Below are 12,977 nucleotides of genomic sequence, written 5' to 3' on the forward strand. Positions count from 1 at the left end.
ACAAGCTGTAATAACGACGTACATTTAATTTCAGTTTTTCAACTAACATAGTTTGGGTGTTTTTTCTGAGGAAAACAAAACAGTTTTTCTTATTTTACTGTTTTAGTTTCTCTAAATTTCTAGAAAACAACCAAAATGTACACATCATGGGACAAGGAATAAAAGACAGTGTATGCCTGTTAGTTTAGAGTTTCTATAGTGATGTGCTTGTCCCGTCTACTCATTGAGTCACATTTTGCTCCAAATGAGATAAAAGAAAGTCAGTATTCTACATCAAATGTATTTATTTAATTTGTTAAAAATGTTCTGTAACTTGGGTCATGGTCGCCCATTCAGGAGGTGGTGGGTCCTGAGGTTAGACTAACTGAGACCCACTGGTGTAGAGGAAATCTGTTACTACATTTATAGGTAAAGCCCCAACTAATTTAAAGATAGGTGTGTATTTTTATTTAATTCCCTCTGAAACTTCTCAACGGATGCAGAACATGTGGCAAAGTTAGATTGTGATCAAATACTGCAGGATGGTGTCTTTGGCTGCCAGTAAAATAAGCATCTGTTATTGCTTTCCTACTGTTTTAATATAAAAGTGCTGGTTGAATGTGCCTTAAATGACAAATAACTGGCATACAGACTTAAGCTTTTATAGCCATTTCTACTTGTCTAATGATTCAAAGTGCTTCGTACATTGCAGGCCACACTTACCCATTCACTCACTTCTAATTAATGTGGGCTTAGTATTAATTGACCAAATTCATACCTTACTGATGCAGCAGTGGATTCAACTTGGGGTTAAGTGTCCTGCCTAAGGACACGTGGAGATGTGTCTGAGGAAGCTGAGGATTAAACCCCAACCTTCCAGTTAAAGGTGACAGACTGTACCTTCTAATCCAAAGTCACATGATTAGATTTGAAACTTCACATCTGATCTCAATGTTTCTGTTCTTCACAAAATAAAATCAATTTTAGCACTGAAAAAGCCAAACTAGTCACTTTTATCCTGCAGACATGGATGAAAATACCACAATGTAAAGTGGAACTGCTATGTGTCAGTAATGATTGCAATTTATCAAACACATTTTTATTGACAGACACAAAATGCCACATCATGTTTGTTCCAAAAACATTTAATTTGCTTTAGGAAAGAGGGATTACAGTACACACTGATCCATTCGGGTTACAGGTCACCAATTAAGAATAAATAACTGGCCATGTTAATACAAACTCTGCTTGTGTTCTTTGTACAGTCACTAAAAGAGTGGATCATATCACTAATATTCATAACGTGAGTGTTGCTCTTTGATCACAAAAGTCTTTCAGATCTCTTTAAAAGTCTGCAGATAGATTCATCTTAATTTTCTTTATTAAACATTAACATTTTATCGTTAGCGAGTGGAAGGAGAAGCAGCTAATCTCTTGCACAGGACCTAGTTCCCTTTTTGTGAAAAGTTGCCTTCGCAGTGCCAATCAGTCCCTTCAGATCATTTTCTCACATTCATATCATAAGACCAGGCTGGATCTGGATTTCACTGGCAGTTAAATACATAATTACACCATGTTTCCATTTATTAAACCACCATTAGGCACTGGGATTGTGCGATGCTGCTGCCTGAGCTGAAACGGCCTCACATCCAGACTCCATGCTTAAACCGAGTCCATATACTGCATTGTGAAAAGTCTGAACTGCGCTAAACCCTAATCTCTTCACCAAGAGCGCAGAGAAAGAGTGAGTCCAAAGCTGAAGATAGAAATTTCCCCTTTAAGGTGTGCTGTGTGAAAATAGTCAAGTAATATCATGAGAAAGAGACCTGGTAGTGTGCATTTAGTGGCAGTCCACTGTTATAAAATAAACCTGCTCTGGAAGAACGCCTGATATAGCTTACAGAATATAGATTTTTGTTTAATAAGGACATATCAGATTGTTAATAAAATATACTTTATATCACAATAAGGCCAAGTTGAGCATTAAAAGATTGTGAGCACAAACAAAGGCACCCTGTTCAACTCCCTTCTCGGGAGAGTGGTTTGATTTGCTGTCCTTCTTTTGGCACATTCTCGGGGAATCATAAGGTCACTGTTGATTTCTGGATCCTGGTGTGCTGGGCTACTCTACCCAGAAGTGTCTGGAAACCCTGATGCCTCCTATTTGCCTATATAGAAAATAAACAAAGGAAAATGTAAAAAGATCCCCCTTTCTATTCCTTAAAAAATAAACCTGTCAATCTATATATACTCTTCTCCAAGTAAGCCGTTTTGGTCCTCTAATATCAAAATGTACAAAACATTACAGCTCTTTGTTAAAGTTTAGGAAAGAAGACACAAAAGAAGAGGCGATTGTTTGTCACAGAAACAATCATGATTAGTTAAAGAGGGAGAGGAGGACATAGCAGAGATAAGAGCAGGCTTCCCTCTCAGGGTCTGTGAATCTGCCTGCTCTGTCGTCCTTTCAGGAAACGTCTAGAGGAGCTTTAAGTCTGCATTAATGCTGTATGGGAATTAATGAAGTATCATGATGGTTTTTATCCAACTGTGTTTGGAGCTGAAGTGCATCCTGCCATGATGCCTTAAGAACTCTGATTTATGCCAAAGAAAAAGTCCATTTGGTTTATGAATTTTGAAATGTAAATTTCCCTACTTCTTCAAATTCAGTGATTTAAAAAGACAGTCCATTGGTCCAAAATACAAACTCTGGAAGCTCATGAGCCTATTCTTTAAGAAATGTGAGAGCTGAGGTGAGCAGGATTTTCAAGTAAGGCCACTCGTGCTGCCTTTCCCATAACACATGAATGCAGCTTTATTCTGAAAAGGTGGAGTTGTCCTCGACTTCAGGAGAGGCAGGCAGGGGAGGTTTAGAAGTAGGGGACGGCCGTCAGTTTGTACCACTTGACCGTCTCCTTGCTGAGGTCAAAGTCTTTAAGTCTGAGCGTGATGCCGCCCAGGAAGTAGTTCTCACGCAGCGACTCGGCACTGAGCACGCTCAGTTGGAGCTCACGCAGGCCCAGGGTTTCCTTGCTGTAGCCGCTGTACACCAACTGTGGAGTAAGAGGACGGAAAGTGTCAGAAATCACAACAGACTTCATGTAAGAGTTCGACCAGTAATGACCTAACTAATATGTACAAAGCTGGACCCTCAAAAAGGCTCATACTCTCCTGCCTGATCATAGCCATCCTTTGTTTTCTTACTTTACCGTCCAGCTGCAGATGCAGCCTGCCTGGACGTAGGACTAAAAGGCTAAAAAAGTAGTTTGTCCCTGCTTCAGTTGGCCTTTTAAATGATTAGCTGTGGCCCTGACTGTGTTATTTTTTGCTATGTACTTTTATTGATGTATTTATTGTATTGCCAACCGTCTCATTGAGCTGTATTTATGATTGGTCAGGATGTATGTTTGACTAATGGCTGCAAAACAAATTGCCCTTCACAGAGATAATAAAGTGAACCTTCAACCTAGACTTTCTGGTTTACGGTTATTTCAGTTGTTTATTAAGTCAAAGCCATTATTATTTTTCTTGTCAAATTCAGTCTGAATGATAAAGTTTTTTTTTTTTTATCTGTTTTTATTGTCTTTTTGAACATAAACAACAATATATAGCAATGGTCGATTGAGCTTATACACACATTTACACACACAGTCACCTGATTTCCTGTAAAATACAAAGTAAATAAATAGCACATCTTAAAGAAAACACAGAGGGTAAAGAAATATAGACATATACAATTTTCAAGAAAAATTACAGTAAAATATAAAGAAATTATATATATACATATAAATACATAGTTGAATTATTTAAACAAGAGGAAGAAGGGGGGGGGATGCACAAGACATTCATGTTAGGATTTCCTCTTTTTCCTAATTTTCTTAATTTTCTGATCCTCCTTGTTCCATACCACATTCAAATAACCCAACTACATTGTGTTCATTTGATTGAAATGTTGGATAAAAGGTTGCCAGATCTTGTAAAATTTCCTCTCCTGTTTTTTCAAGGAGAATTTTATTTTCTCTAGCTCAAAGTGTGCCATTACATCTCTCATAAGATTTAAATATGTTGGTGCAGTCTTCTGCTTCCAGTTAAGAAGAATCAATCTTCTTGCAATCAAACATACAAATGAAACCATATTGTGTTCTGCACTATTTTTTATTACACTAGGGTCAACAATTCCTAAGATTGCTGTTAAAGGATCCAAGTCAACAGGTCTATTTAGTGTTTTGGATAGTGTCTGAAAAGTGTTGTTCCAATAATTTGTTATCCTTGGGCAGGTCCAGAACATATGGCCCAGTGAAGCTGGTGCCAACCCACAGCGATCACATGATGGATCTACCTCTGAAAATATTTTATGAAGCTTTTCTTTAGACCAGCGTAACCGGTGTATTATTTCTGAATGATAAAGTTTAATAATAAATGACCATACAGTAGAGAAGATAGGTGCAGCATGGATGCAGAAATCCCACCTGTCTGTTTGGTCTACTGGGCAAAAACAGCAACTACTGATTATTTTATCTTGCTAAAGACTTTTCTAATGAAATTTGAGAGGAAAAGGGGAGCCTAAGTGTTTATTATTTTAAACCAAAAACTTGAAATCATCACGTGTCTCTTGAATCACAGTGATACCGTGGTCTTCTATGAAGATTAACCCTTTATGTTGTCCTGGGGTCAATTTCTATCCAATTTCAACAGTTTTTTTTTTTTTTATAAAAGACATTTATATTTCTTTAATCTAACTGCTTAAAATAACATGGATGGCTCCCTACCATACCCTTAGCAAACAACTTTTATGATCGATACTTACAATAAAATATAGGAGTTTTCTTAACATGTATAGCATCTGGTGTCTTTGAGGGTCAAAAATGACTCAAAGCACAATTTACCATAAAAGTGACATTAAAACAAGGTGTAATTTCATGTAAATGAGGCATATCAGCCATACAGGTACATCTAAAACAATAGCATATCAGGGGAAAGTTTATTTCTTTCCAGTGATATAATACTAAGTGAAATATTTCAAGACTTTTTTGTTTGAATCTTGATGATTATGCATAACAGCTCACAAAAATCAATCTAAAAATATTAGAACATCACAAAACACAAGTCCAAAAAAAGCATTTGTAATACAGAAATGATGACCTTCTGGAAAATTATGCTTGTTTAAGCCGGGCATACAACAGTCGTGACAGAATGTCAACTACTACTACGACCATAGTGCACGATTTATGTGCTCACACTATAGAGTCCAATACAAAGAAAAACAATACCCAAAAGTTGTTTATTCTGCTCTGACTGTGAAGTGTCAGGAGTTGTACGACCAAAATATCCAACATGCCAGAAATCCATCTGACCAGTCGGAAGCAGCTCGTCTGGCCATGGTCAGCTGTCGTATGCCCCTGTACACAGCACGAAAAACGACACCTGATCCGACTTAAAGTCAGCCCGACTTCAAAGTGAGTCGTACGACTCAAAATTCGTTGTTGAATCGGACGAAAATCGCACAGTGTATGCCCGGCTTTATGTGCTCAGTAATTGGTTGGAGCTCCTTTTGCATAAATAACTGCATCCATGTGAAGTGGCATGGAGCCAATCGGTCTGTGGCACTGCTGGGGTGTTATGAAGCCCAGGTTGCTCTGATAGCAGCTCTCAGCTTCACCTTTGCACATTGAACTTTTCCACAATAGTCTAATATTTTGAGATAATGGATTTTAGATTTTAATGAGCTATAAGCTGTAATCATCAAGATTAAAACAAAAAAGGTCTTGACATATTTCACTTTGTATGAAATGAATCTAGGTAATATGGAAGTTTCACGTTTGAATTAAATCAGCAAACGTGACTTTTTCATGATATTCCAATTTTCTGAAATGCACTTGTGTGTATATATTACATCTGTAAATGCAAGTAATCATGTTGTCTTACCATCTCATTGAAAGTTGGGTTTCTGGTTTTCCTCGAGATCTTCGTCTTGCGTTTGGAGGTCTTGTGTGGATCTGGAAGCAGGTAGGTTTTCACATATGGGTTTGGATCTGTGCCGTCTTCAGAAACCTAAGGATGGGCAGATTAAATATTATCAGATAGCTGAACAAAGTAACAACATTAAAATAAAACACCATAAAAAACTTTCAAGAAACACAATATTAAATGTGTCAGGATCATTGCTTTTTACCAGATCTTTGATGTGCATGACCATGATGAACAGATTACTGTTTCTGTATGAGATCGAAAGCTTCACTTCTCCTTCAACTCGACCAGAGGTTGGACTGAGAGGAGGCTCTGCAACAATCAGACGTCACATCTATGAAGCTAATGGCTCAAGGGCACAAACATTTCAAAAGTAAAGTGACAAAAGAGTGTTTAACAAAATGTTTAAAGCCAAAAAATAAGCAAAAGGATGAATTGAGTGTCGGCATGAAGGCCAAAAGTTTGAGTTATAATACATCTCTATCATACTGACTGTTCAGAACAGGACTGAAATGTTCAGGTGTGTACCTGGTGCTCTGGCTGTGGCGTCTAAACCTTCTGTCTTGTCATCTCGTGCGATCGGATGGAAGAAGGTGTAGATCAGGTCACACTACAATCAGAAAACAAGAAATTTAATCAACCACTAGTACAAAATGTTTAAACTGTTCCTCTAATACAGATTATTGTGCATTTTCATGTGCCAGTGTACCTGGTTGACCTCTGCAGAGCTCCTCATCAGGTTGTGCACGTAGTTGTTGAGCTCAAACTTCCTCTTTGCTGCCACTTCTTTAATGTGTGTGCGACCGAGCACCATCTTGTTGGGGAAACTGGAGAGAAAGACAGGTAAACAATGACCTATTTCTTCTGAAACTGATGCAACTCTTCATTTTTATTGTTCTGAGACTGCATAGCAACAAGAAAAGGTTACAGAGAGAAATTTAAAAGGTGGCAGTTTTCGAGATGTTAACCCAGCAGAGTAAGCTTGGAGTCTCCCCTCAAAATTTTACCAAGTACCTTGAATCATCTTCGGCTAGGTCAAATGTTTTCATACATATTCTCATCAGTGACAGAGAAAGTAAAGGGGAATCCTGTCAATTTTAACTATTTTAGTTCCTATTTTGACACATTTTGAACAGCTCACAAAGATGGCTTTAAGCAGCGTACACACCACTAGATAATCATGCTGATTTGGGGCATGATTCACCCGTTCCGACCAATGGCAGCAAAATGCCCCATCAGTTGATGGTTCTAAATATAATCTTAGCAGATATTCCTGTGATTCCTGTGAGGTGTGGTAAGAGATTTTGTCCACCCTGATCTGCTCAGAATACGATCAGAGCCACTCTGATTTCAAATGGCAATTATTTAATATGCTTAACATTTACCAGGGATGCGGGGACTTTAAGGACAGCCAAGTAAAAACTCTGTGGATTGTGACATGGAATGGAAAGCAAACTGACTGAAGGAGGAAGTACAACAAACACAGCCATGGCAACGGTAGTAAACGTGAAGCCTTCCGTTATATGGACAACAACACGAGTGCTTAAATATCTTGTCCTGTAAAGCATACAGTCAAAATGACAAGGACAGGAGCTGGACCAAAATTGCTGCCCTAATGGCTATAGCAGATAGCTAGCAGCTAGCCACATTTAGCTCGTTTAGTCTAGAACGGTGGTTCTCAAATGGCGTGCAGAAGCAAACTCGTGTTCCTTGAGGCAAGTCTAGGTGTGCTGTGGGAATGTGTGCCACCGCAAGTTATCACTACAACCGTTCAACAACTAAAGATACTGTACTGTGTTAAAGAAGCTATTTTGCATGGATATGAATCTGGTATGCCTTGAGATTTTGACTAAATCTTAGGTGTATCTTGGTCAAAAAATGTTTGAAAACTACTGCTCTAGAGTAGCATTTAACAAGATTAAATGCTGCAAAATTCTTTCATATTTTTACATATATTTTCTGGCTTTTCTGGCTCAGCAAATGGAAATCAAATCAAAATCAAACCAAATCTTCGCTATCTTCTTTACTGAGCAAAACCAGCACCCACGATTTTAAGTTTTTAAAGGTGGAGTCTCTGGCTGGTCATGATTGAGACTGTTAGTGTGAAGTGTGCTGAGTTGGTCATCTCATAAAAAACCAAACACTGTATGAAACAAGACTGTAAAATCTGCTGTAATATTTAGGGTTACTTGTATTTCCAAAGTCAGTAAAGATTTAAGAAATGTATTTTTTTCAGTGTGTGCCAGGCTTTAACTGGAATTAGTCATAATAGTAATGGCTACAAACTCATACCTGGATGGAAAACACTTTAGATCAAAACATGTCCACTTTAAGAGAACCTATGCAATGGACAGGGCCTGATTAATACTAAAAGTGTGGGGAAAAAAAATACAAAAAGGAGAACAAGAGAGGTGCCTATCAAGCACGATAAAATTGTATGTGTTACTGTGTAATTCAGATAAACTGCATTGCGAAAAGTCAGACAAAACAAAAACAAACTAATTAATCAAGGTATAAGGACACAAGTAACTCCTGATTAAAAAATAAGAAGAAATAAAAAATTAAAGTTGTTATAGGTAAAAAAAAAATTACACATCATTGCATCATTTTTTTTTACATAGCTGGAGCTTTAAATAACATCAGAAAAAAGCTTGTTTCATATTTAACCATACATTTTTTAATGCAAGAGTGATTTGGAGCTCAGGAATAAAACTGTTTAGAGGTTGAGGCCTTACCTGGGCAGCTTCCAGAGGGGGAAGAGGATGCTGAGTTTATTGTGGAGCTCCTGAAACTCGTCAAAAGTGCGGAAGACAAACTGAGGCTCGGTCTGACCTTCCCTCATCAGCCTCACCACGTACGTCTGCACAGAGAAGACATGGAGACAGACAATCAGAGACAGCCAATCAGGTGTTTAAGAGATGGAGCAATCAGTTATAGGTGATAAAACTCACATAGTGCTTGTCTGGGTTGTATCTCTTCTGGAAGGAGAAGATGGAGGCGTGCAGGATGCGTCCCTCCTGTTTCAGAGTGTACGTTTTGGGGGAGAATGACAGGATTGGCTCGTCGTTGGCCGGCAGACCAGAGAATCTTAGCTGAGCGAGGTTGTGGATGAAGAAGTTGAACTTGGTGGCCACGCTGCCCAGACTGGACTCGATCAGCCTGTAGAGGATGAATAGGAGGAAGAGGGTGAAGGGAAGGTAGAGGGATAAAGATGGATGATCAATACATTCATCTGTTTTTGACCTTTGTTGTTACACAAACATGTGACAGGTTTGACAAAAACAAGCGCTAATATTTAATCTTCCATGTCAGGAGTCGATATTATTTAACACTAGAGCTTAACTTTCCTTCAGTGGCCAACGTTGCCACCTGGTGGATGTGGAGTGTATTTCACCCACAACAAACAAAACAACCAAAGAGCTGTGTGTGAATTCACTCATGAAAGTAACATCTTGTATCAATCAGCACATAAGAGGGGAAGGAATAACCTTTGTGTATAATTTACCAATTTCATGGTTGTTGAAGATATGAATTGAGTTCAACATGCAGCACAAATTTCACACATTTCTTCTTTATTCAAACAGACAAAGAGACAAATTACATTTCTTGCCACTAGAATGTTTGAAGCAGGTAAATTTACCTGGTGAAGAAGATTGTGGCCTCAGCGTCTGTGTTGTGTGGCTGCAGAGCATCAAACACGTACTTCAGATCCTGAGGGCCGGTCAGCTCTGGGAGGCCTGAGGACGTCATCTTAAACAGACACAACAAGAGCCAGTGAAGACAGAGTCAAATACATTTTTGATTTCTTTTAATTTCAAAAGCAGCAAAGCTTGTTTTGTTATTTACATTTTTGTGCAGAAAAATCATCTCAAAAATGTTTATATACCATGCAAAAAAAAAACTTATTTAACTGATCAAAACAGTGAAATCAAAATACATTAAAATCCCTATTATTTAAAACAAATTATTTTGGTTTTAGGTGTCAAATACTTTGCTTTATTGATCAACCATCATCTCAGACACAAGACTAGTTGCCAAAAGGCTTCCTTCTTGTAAAATCAATTCACTTAATCCTTGTTGCCTTAAATCAGTGGTTCCCATCCATTTTTTCTTGTAGTCCCTCCTCCTAGTATTTAGGGAAAGCCGAGCCAACCCTCTCATGACTGACATGGAAAAAAGTTGCTGTAAAAATCAACATCCGTTGTAATTGTTTCACAGATAAAACCCTGATAAAACATGCCTGTACATGTTGTTACTGCCAATAGACCTTGGTATAAACTATTGAGTAAATGTTATATCATGAAATGCGTTTATATATGCATGTCATATGTTGACTATTATTCTCCATTTAAAGCTCTGTGAGCAACCCTCTGATCTAAAGTGATTTGAATTCATATTTTCTTTTAAGAACACTGAAAAACTGCAGACGTTGCAGTCATAGTTCTACACTACAGCATAAAGCATGAGCAGACATTTCTAGGACTCTAGAAAAACACTGATTAATGATAGGTTCTCCACTGCTTTGTTTGCATTTCTTGTTTTTCTGGCTCCTGCAGGTGCAGACGCAAAAATAGTTCAGCTACACAAGAAGTATGGTAATATGGAGACAATGCAAAATACAAAAAGGATGAGACTCAAAAAGAAGATGAAGGTAGAAAATGCATCACAAAGGAAAATAATAATCAGAAACTTAGTATTTCAGAAGTTTCAGAATTACTCGGCAAATACGACAGATCAAGATTTCACTTTGGACTCTGGCTGATTTTGGATTCTCATTTGACACAATTTTCTGCAGCTTTAAAGACTAGAAATTAACCTTTTTACAGGAAAATTATTCCAGATGGGTCAAACTTCCCCTCTGGAGTTTAATGAAAGATTATTTAGTACTAGGAGAAGCATGGGGAATTATATTGCTTGTCATTGTGTTATATATCAATATTACAAAGTTTACTTTTGTTATTTACATAACAATAGAATATGTATGATCCTATGTTCTGTTGAAAGGACTTTATACTGCAACATTTTTTGTGTTTTCTCGAAAATGACTTTAATCTGAAATGGTGCAGAAACCAGTCCGTCCTGTACTCAACCAGACATGATTCATCAATAAAATCAATTTACTGCCCATGTCTTCCAGCGGATTTAAGTATTAATGCTACCTGCATTTTTGTGTGTTTTTTTTATATATTGTGCTGGTTTCACATCTCACCAGTGACAGCAGGTTGAGGAAAAGCCCGGAGTGCTTGCGGATGAGGTTGTAGGCCTGGCAGCACAAGTCTACAAAGAGCTGGAAACGGCTGGTGGGACGCTCGCCTCCATTGATGACGTAGGCCATGTCAGAGGTCAGAACAAATGGAGCTCGGTCCCTGATGGGAGAGAAAGGGGAAAGGAAATTAAATCAGCTTCTACACACTTTGTGAATCAAAGGTCTGGAGTTAAAATCCTTAGAAAACTCTGGTTAAGAGTGTGACTGAACCTCTTTCTCCACATCAATCTTTAACAATTCACTATAAAGCCACTAAAAATGTTGGAAGAGATACTAGGAGGTCAGAAACTAAGATGGTATGTTTTACCTCTTGAAGCTGCCGAACATCTGAGCGTGTCCCAGGAACTTGCCAAAGTCGATATGGAACATGTGACCTGTGGATCGCAGCATAATGTTGTCGTTGTGACGATCACAGATGCCGAGGACGTAGGTTGCCACACAGCAGCCTGCACATGAGTAGATGAAGTTCTCCGACGCCTAAAGAAAGGAAGGAGAGAGAAAAAGGCTGTTTACACTAAAATAACAATCAGTGGCGCTATATGTGATGTTTTTAAAGGCTAACTAAGAGACAGATAAGTATTTCCAGCTTTTAACTGATCTTCCCTCAGATTGTTTGTCTGTTTCTGGTCTTCAGTCTTCTTTAGTTCCACTTTTATCATATATACTTGGATTTTATCCAGCTTTTTGTGTGAATTTTGTGGACTTCTCCCGCTGTATTTGGGCTTTTTGTGTATTTTATTATGTCTGCCAAATCACTTTGTAGAAATCACATTTTATAGGTGCTTCATCGTTATCATAATAACATTTCCAGATGTTAAAGAAAAAATTGGTTCACACATTTTGCAGAAGTGGTACAATAAAAGCCGTGTAGCTGCAGCTTTAAACAGTGGTTCTCCATGTTAGCGTGTATCTGATGAAGTTTATTTCTGCGTCCTGCTGAAGTTCAGGGTTAAACTTTGTGCAGTAGATTTTCAAGTCAGAGGTCGGAAGTGTGGAGTAAAGTTTCACATTTACTGGTGTCAAAGGTCACAAAGCTCTACTACTGCTATAAACCTCAAGGACTTACGACTGTGTTTTAGATTCCTACACCAAATCATTGTGTCAAAGAGAAGTCATGGTTGGTGAAGAACAAGTTATTTCACTACCAGTTTATATCATGAAACAATAAAATATAGCTCAACATTCAACCTTAGATTCAATTCACACTTAAATTCTAAAACTTAGTATGGAAAAACAAGACACTGTACAAAGCATGTACTCAAACGTTATGAGTTTTACCTTTTCGTACTCGTCCTCAGCAGGGTTGTACTTGCGGAGCCATTCTGCCAGAGGCTTGTCTTTAAAGGATCCTGTGACGCCGTACTCCACCTGAATCTTTCTCAGAGTATCTGAGGACGGTACCAGCTCCACCATGCCTAAAAAATACAGAAAAACCCTTTAACACCATGGAAAAGTGGCACTATATAACCATGGCTCATTATAAAATGTAGGTAACTAGTAAAAACAGGGTCGCCCCTGGCTAACGTAAGGCCCAAAGCAGACTCTGATATTAGGCCCCCCCCACAACAAAAATGATCATTGATTTTAATGATCACATTCCTTGTTCCAATAATAACAATAATGTTTTTAATTTTCATCTGCCTTTTTTTCAAGTTAATCACTGTGGGTTTATTATGTTCATCATAACATTAATCCCACTTTATTAGCTGTTTTATTTGGGTCTTCTCCTCAAAATTAAACTAGCATAAATCAGCTGATTTTGCCCCAT

General features: G+C 38.1%; 1 protein-coding gene across 2 annotated transcripts in view; it reads right to left on the bottom strand.

The window, feature by feature from the left end:
* Positions 1-1,108: 1,108 nt before the first annotated feature.
* The window catches only part of pik3c2a (phosphatidylinositol-4-phosphate 3-kinase, catalytic subunit type 2 alpha), a 73,615-nt gene continuing 61,746 nt past the window's right edge, over positions 1,109-12,977 (bottom strand). For both annotated transcript variants that reach the window (XM_041795161.1, XM_041795162.1), the window contains exons 23-33: positions 12,488-12,624; positions 11,517-11,686; positions 11,153-11,309; positions 9,584-9,693; positions 8,895-9,102; positions 8,679-8,803; positions 6,653-6,770; positions 6,472-6,553; positions 6,149-6,255; positions 5,902-6,027; positions 1,109-3,029 (exon numbers count right to left, since the gene is read on the bottom strand). In XM_041795161.1, coding sequence (XP_041651095.1) covers positions 2,847-3,029; positions 5,902-6,027; positions 6,149-6,255; positions 6,472-6,553; positions 6,653-6,770; positions 8,679-8,803; positions 8,895-9,102; positions 9,584-9,693; positions 11,153-11,309; positions 11,517-11,686; positions 12,488-12,624 — 1,523 coding nt within the window. In that variant the 3' untranslated portion in view covers positions 1,109-2,846. The remainder of the gene's footprint in view (positions 3,030-5,901; positions 6,028-6,148; positions 6,256-6,471; positions 6,554-6,652; positions 6,771-8,678; positions 8,804-8,894; positions 9,103-9,583; positions 9,694-11,152; positions 11,310-11,516; positions 11,687-12,487; positions 12,625-12,977) is intronic.

The sequence above is a fragment of the Cheilinus undulatus genome, linkage group 9 (assembly GCF_018320785.1).
Source record: "Cheilinus undulatus linkage group 9, ASM1832078v1, whole genome shotgun sequence".
NCBI classification, from domain to species: Eukaryota; Metazoa; Chordata; class Actinopteri; order Labriformes; family Labridae; genus Cheilinus; species Cheilinus undulatus.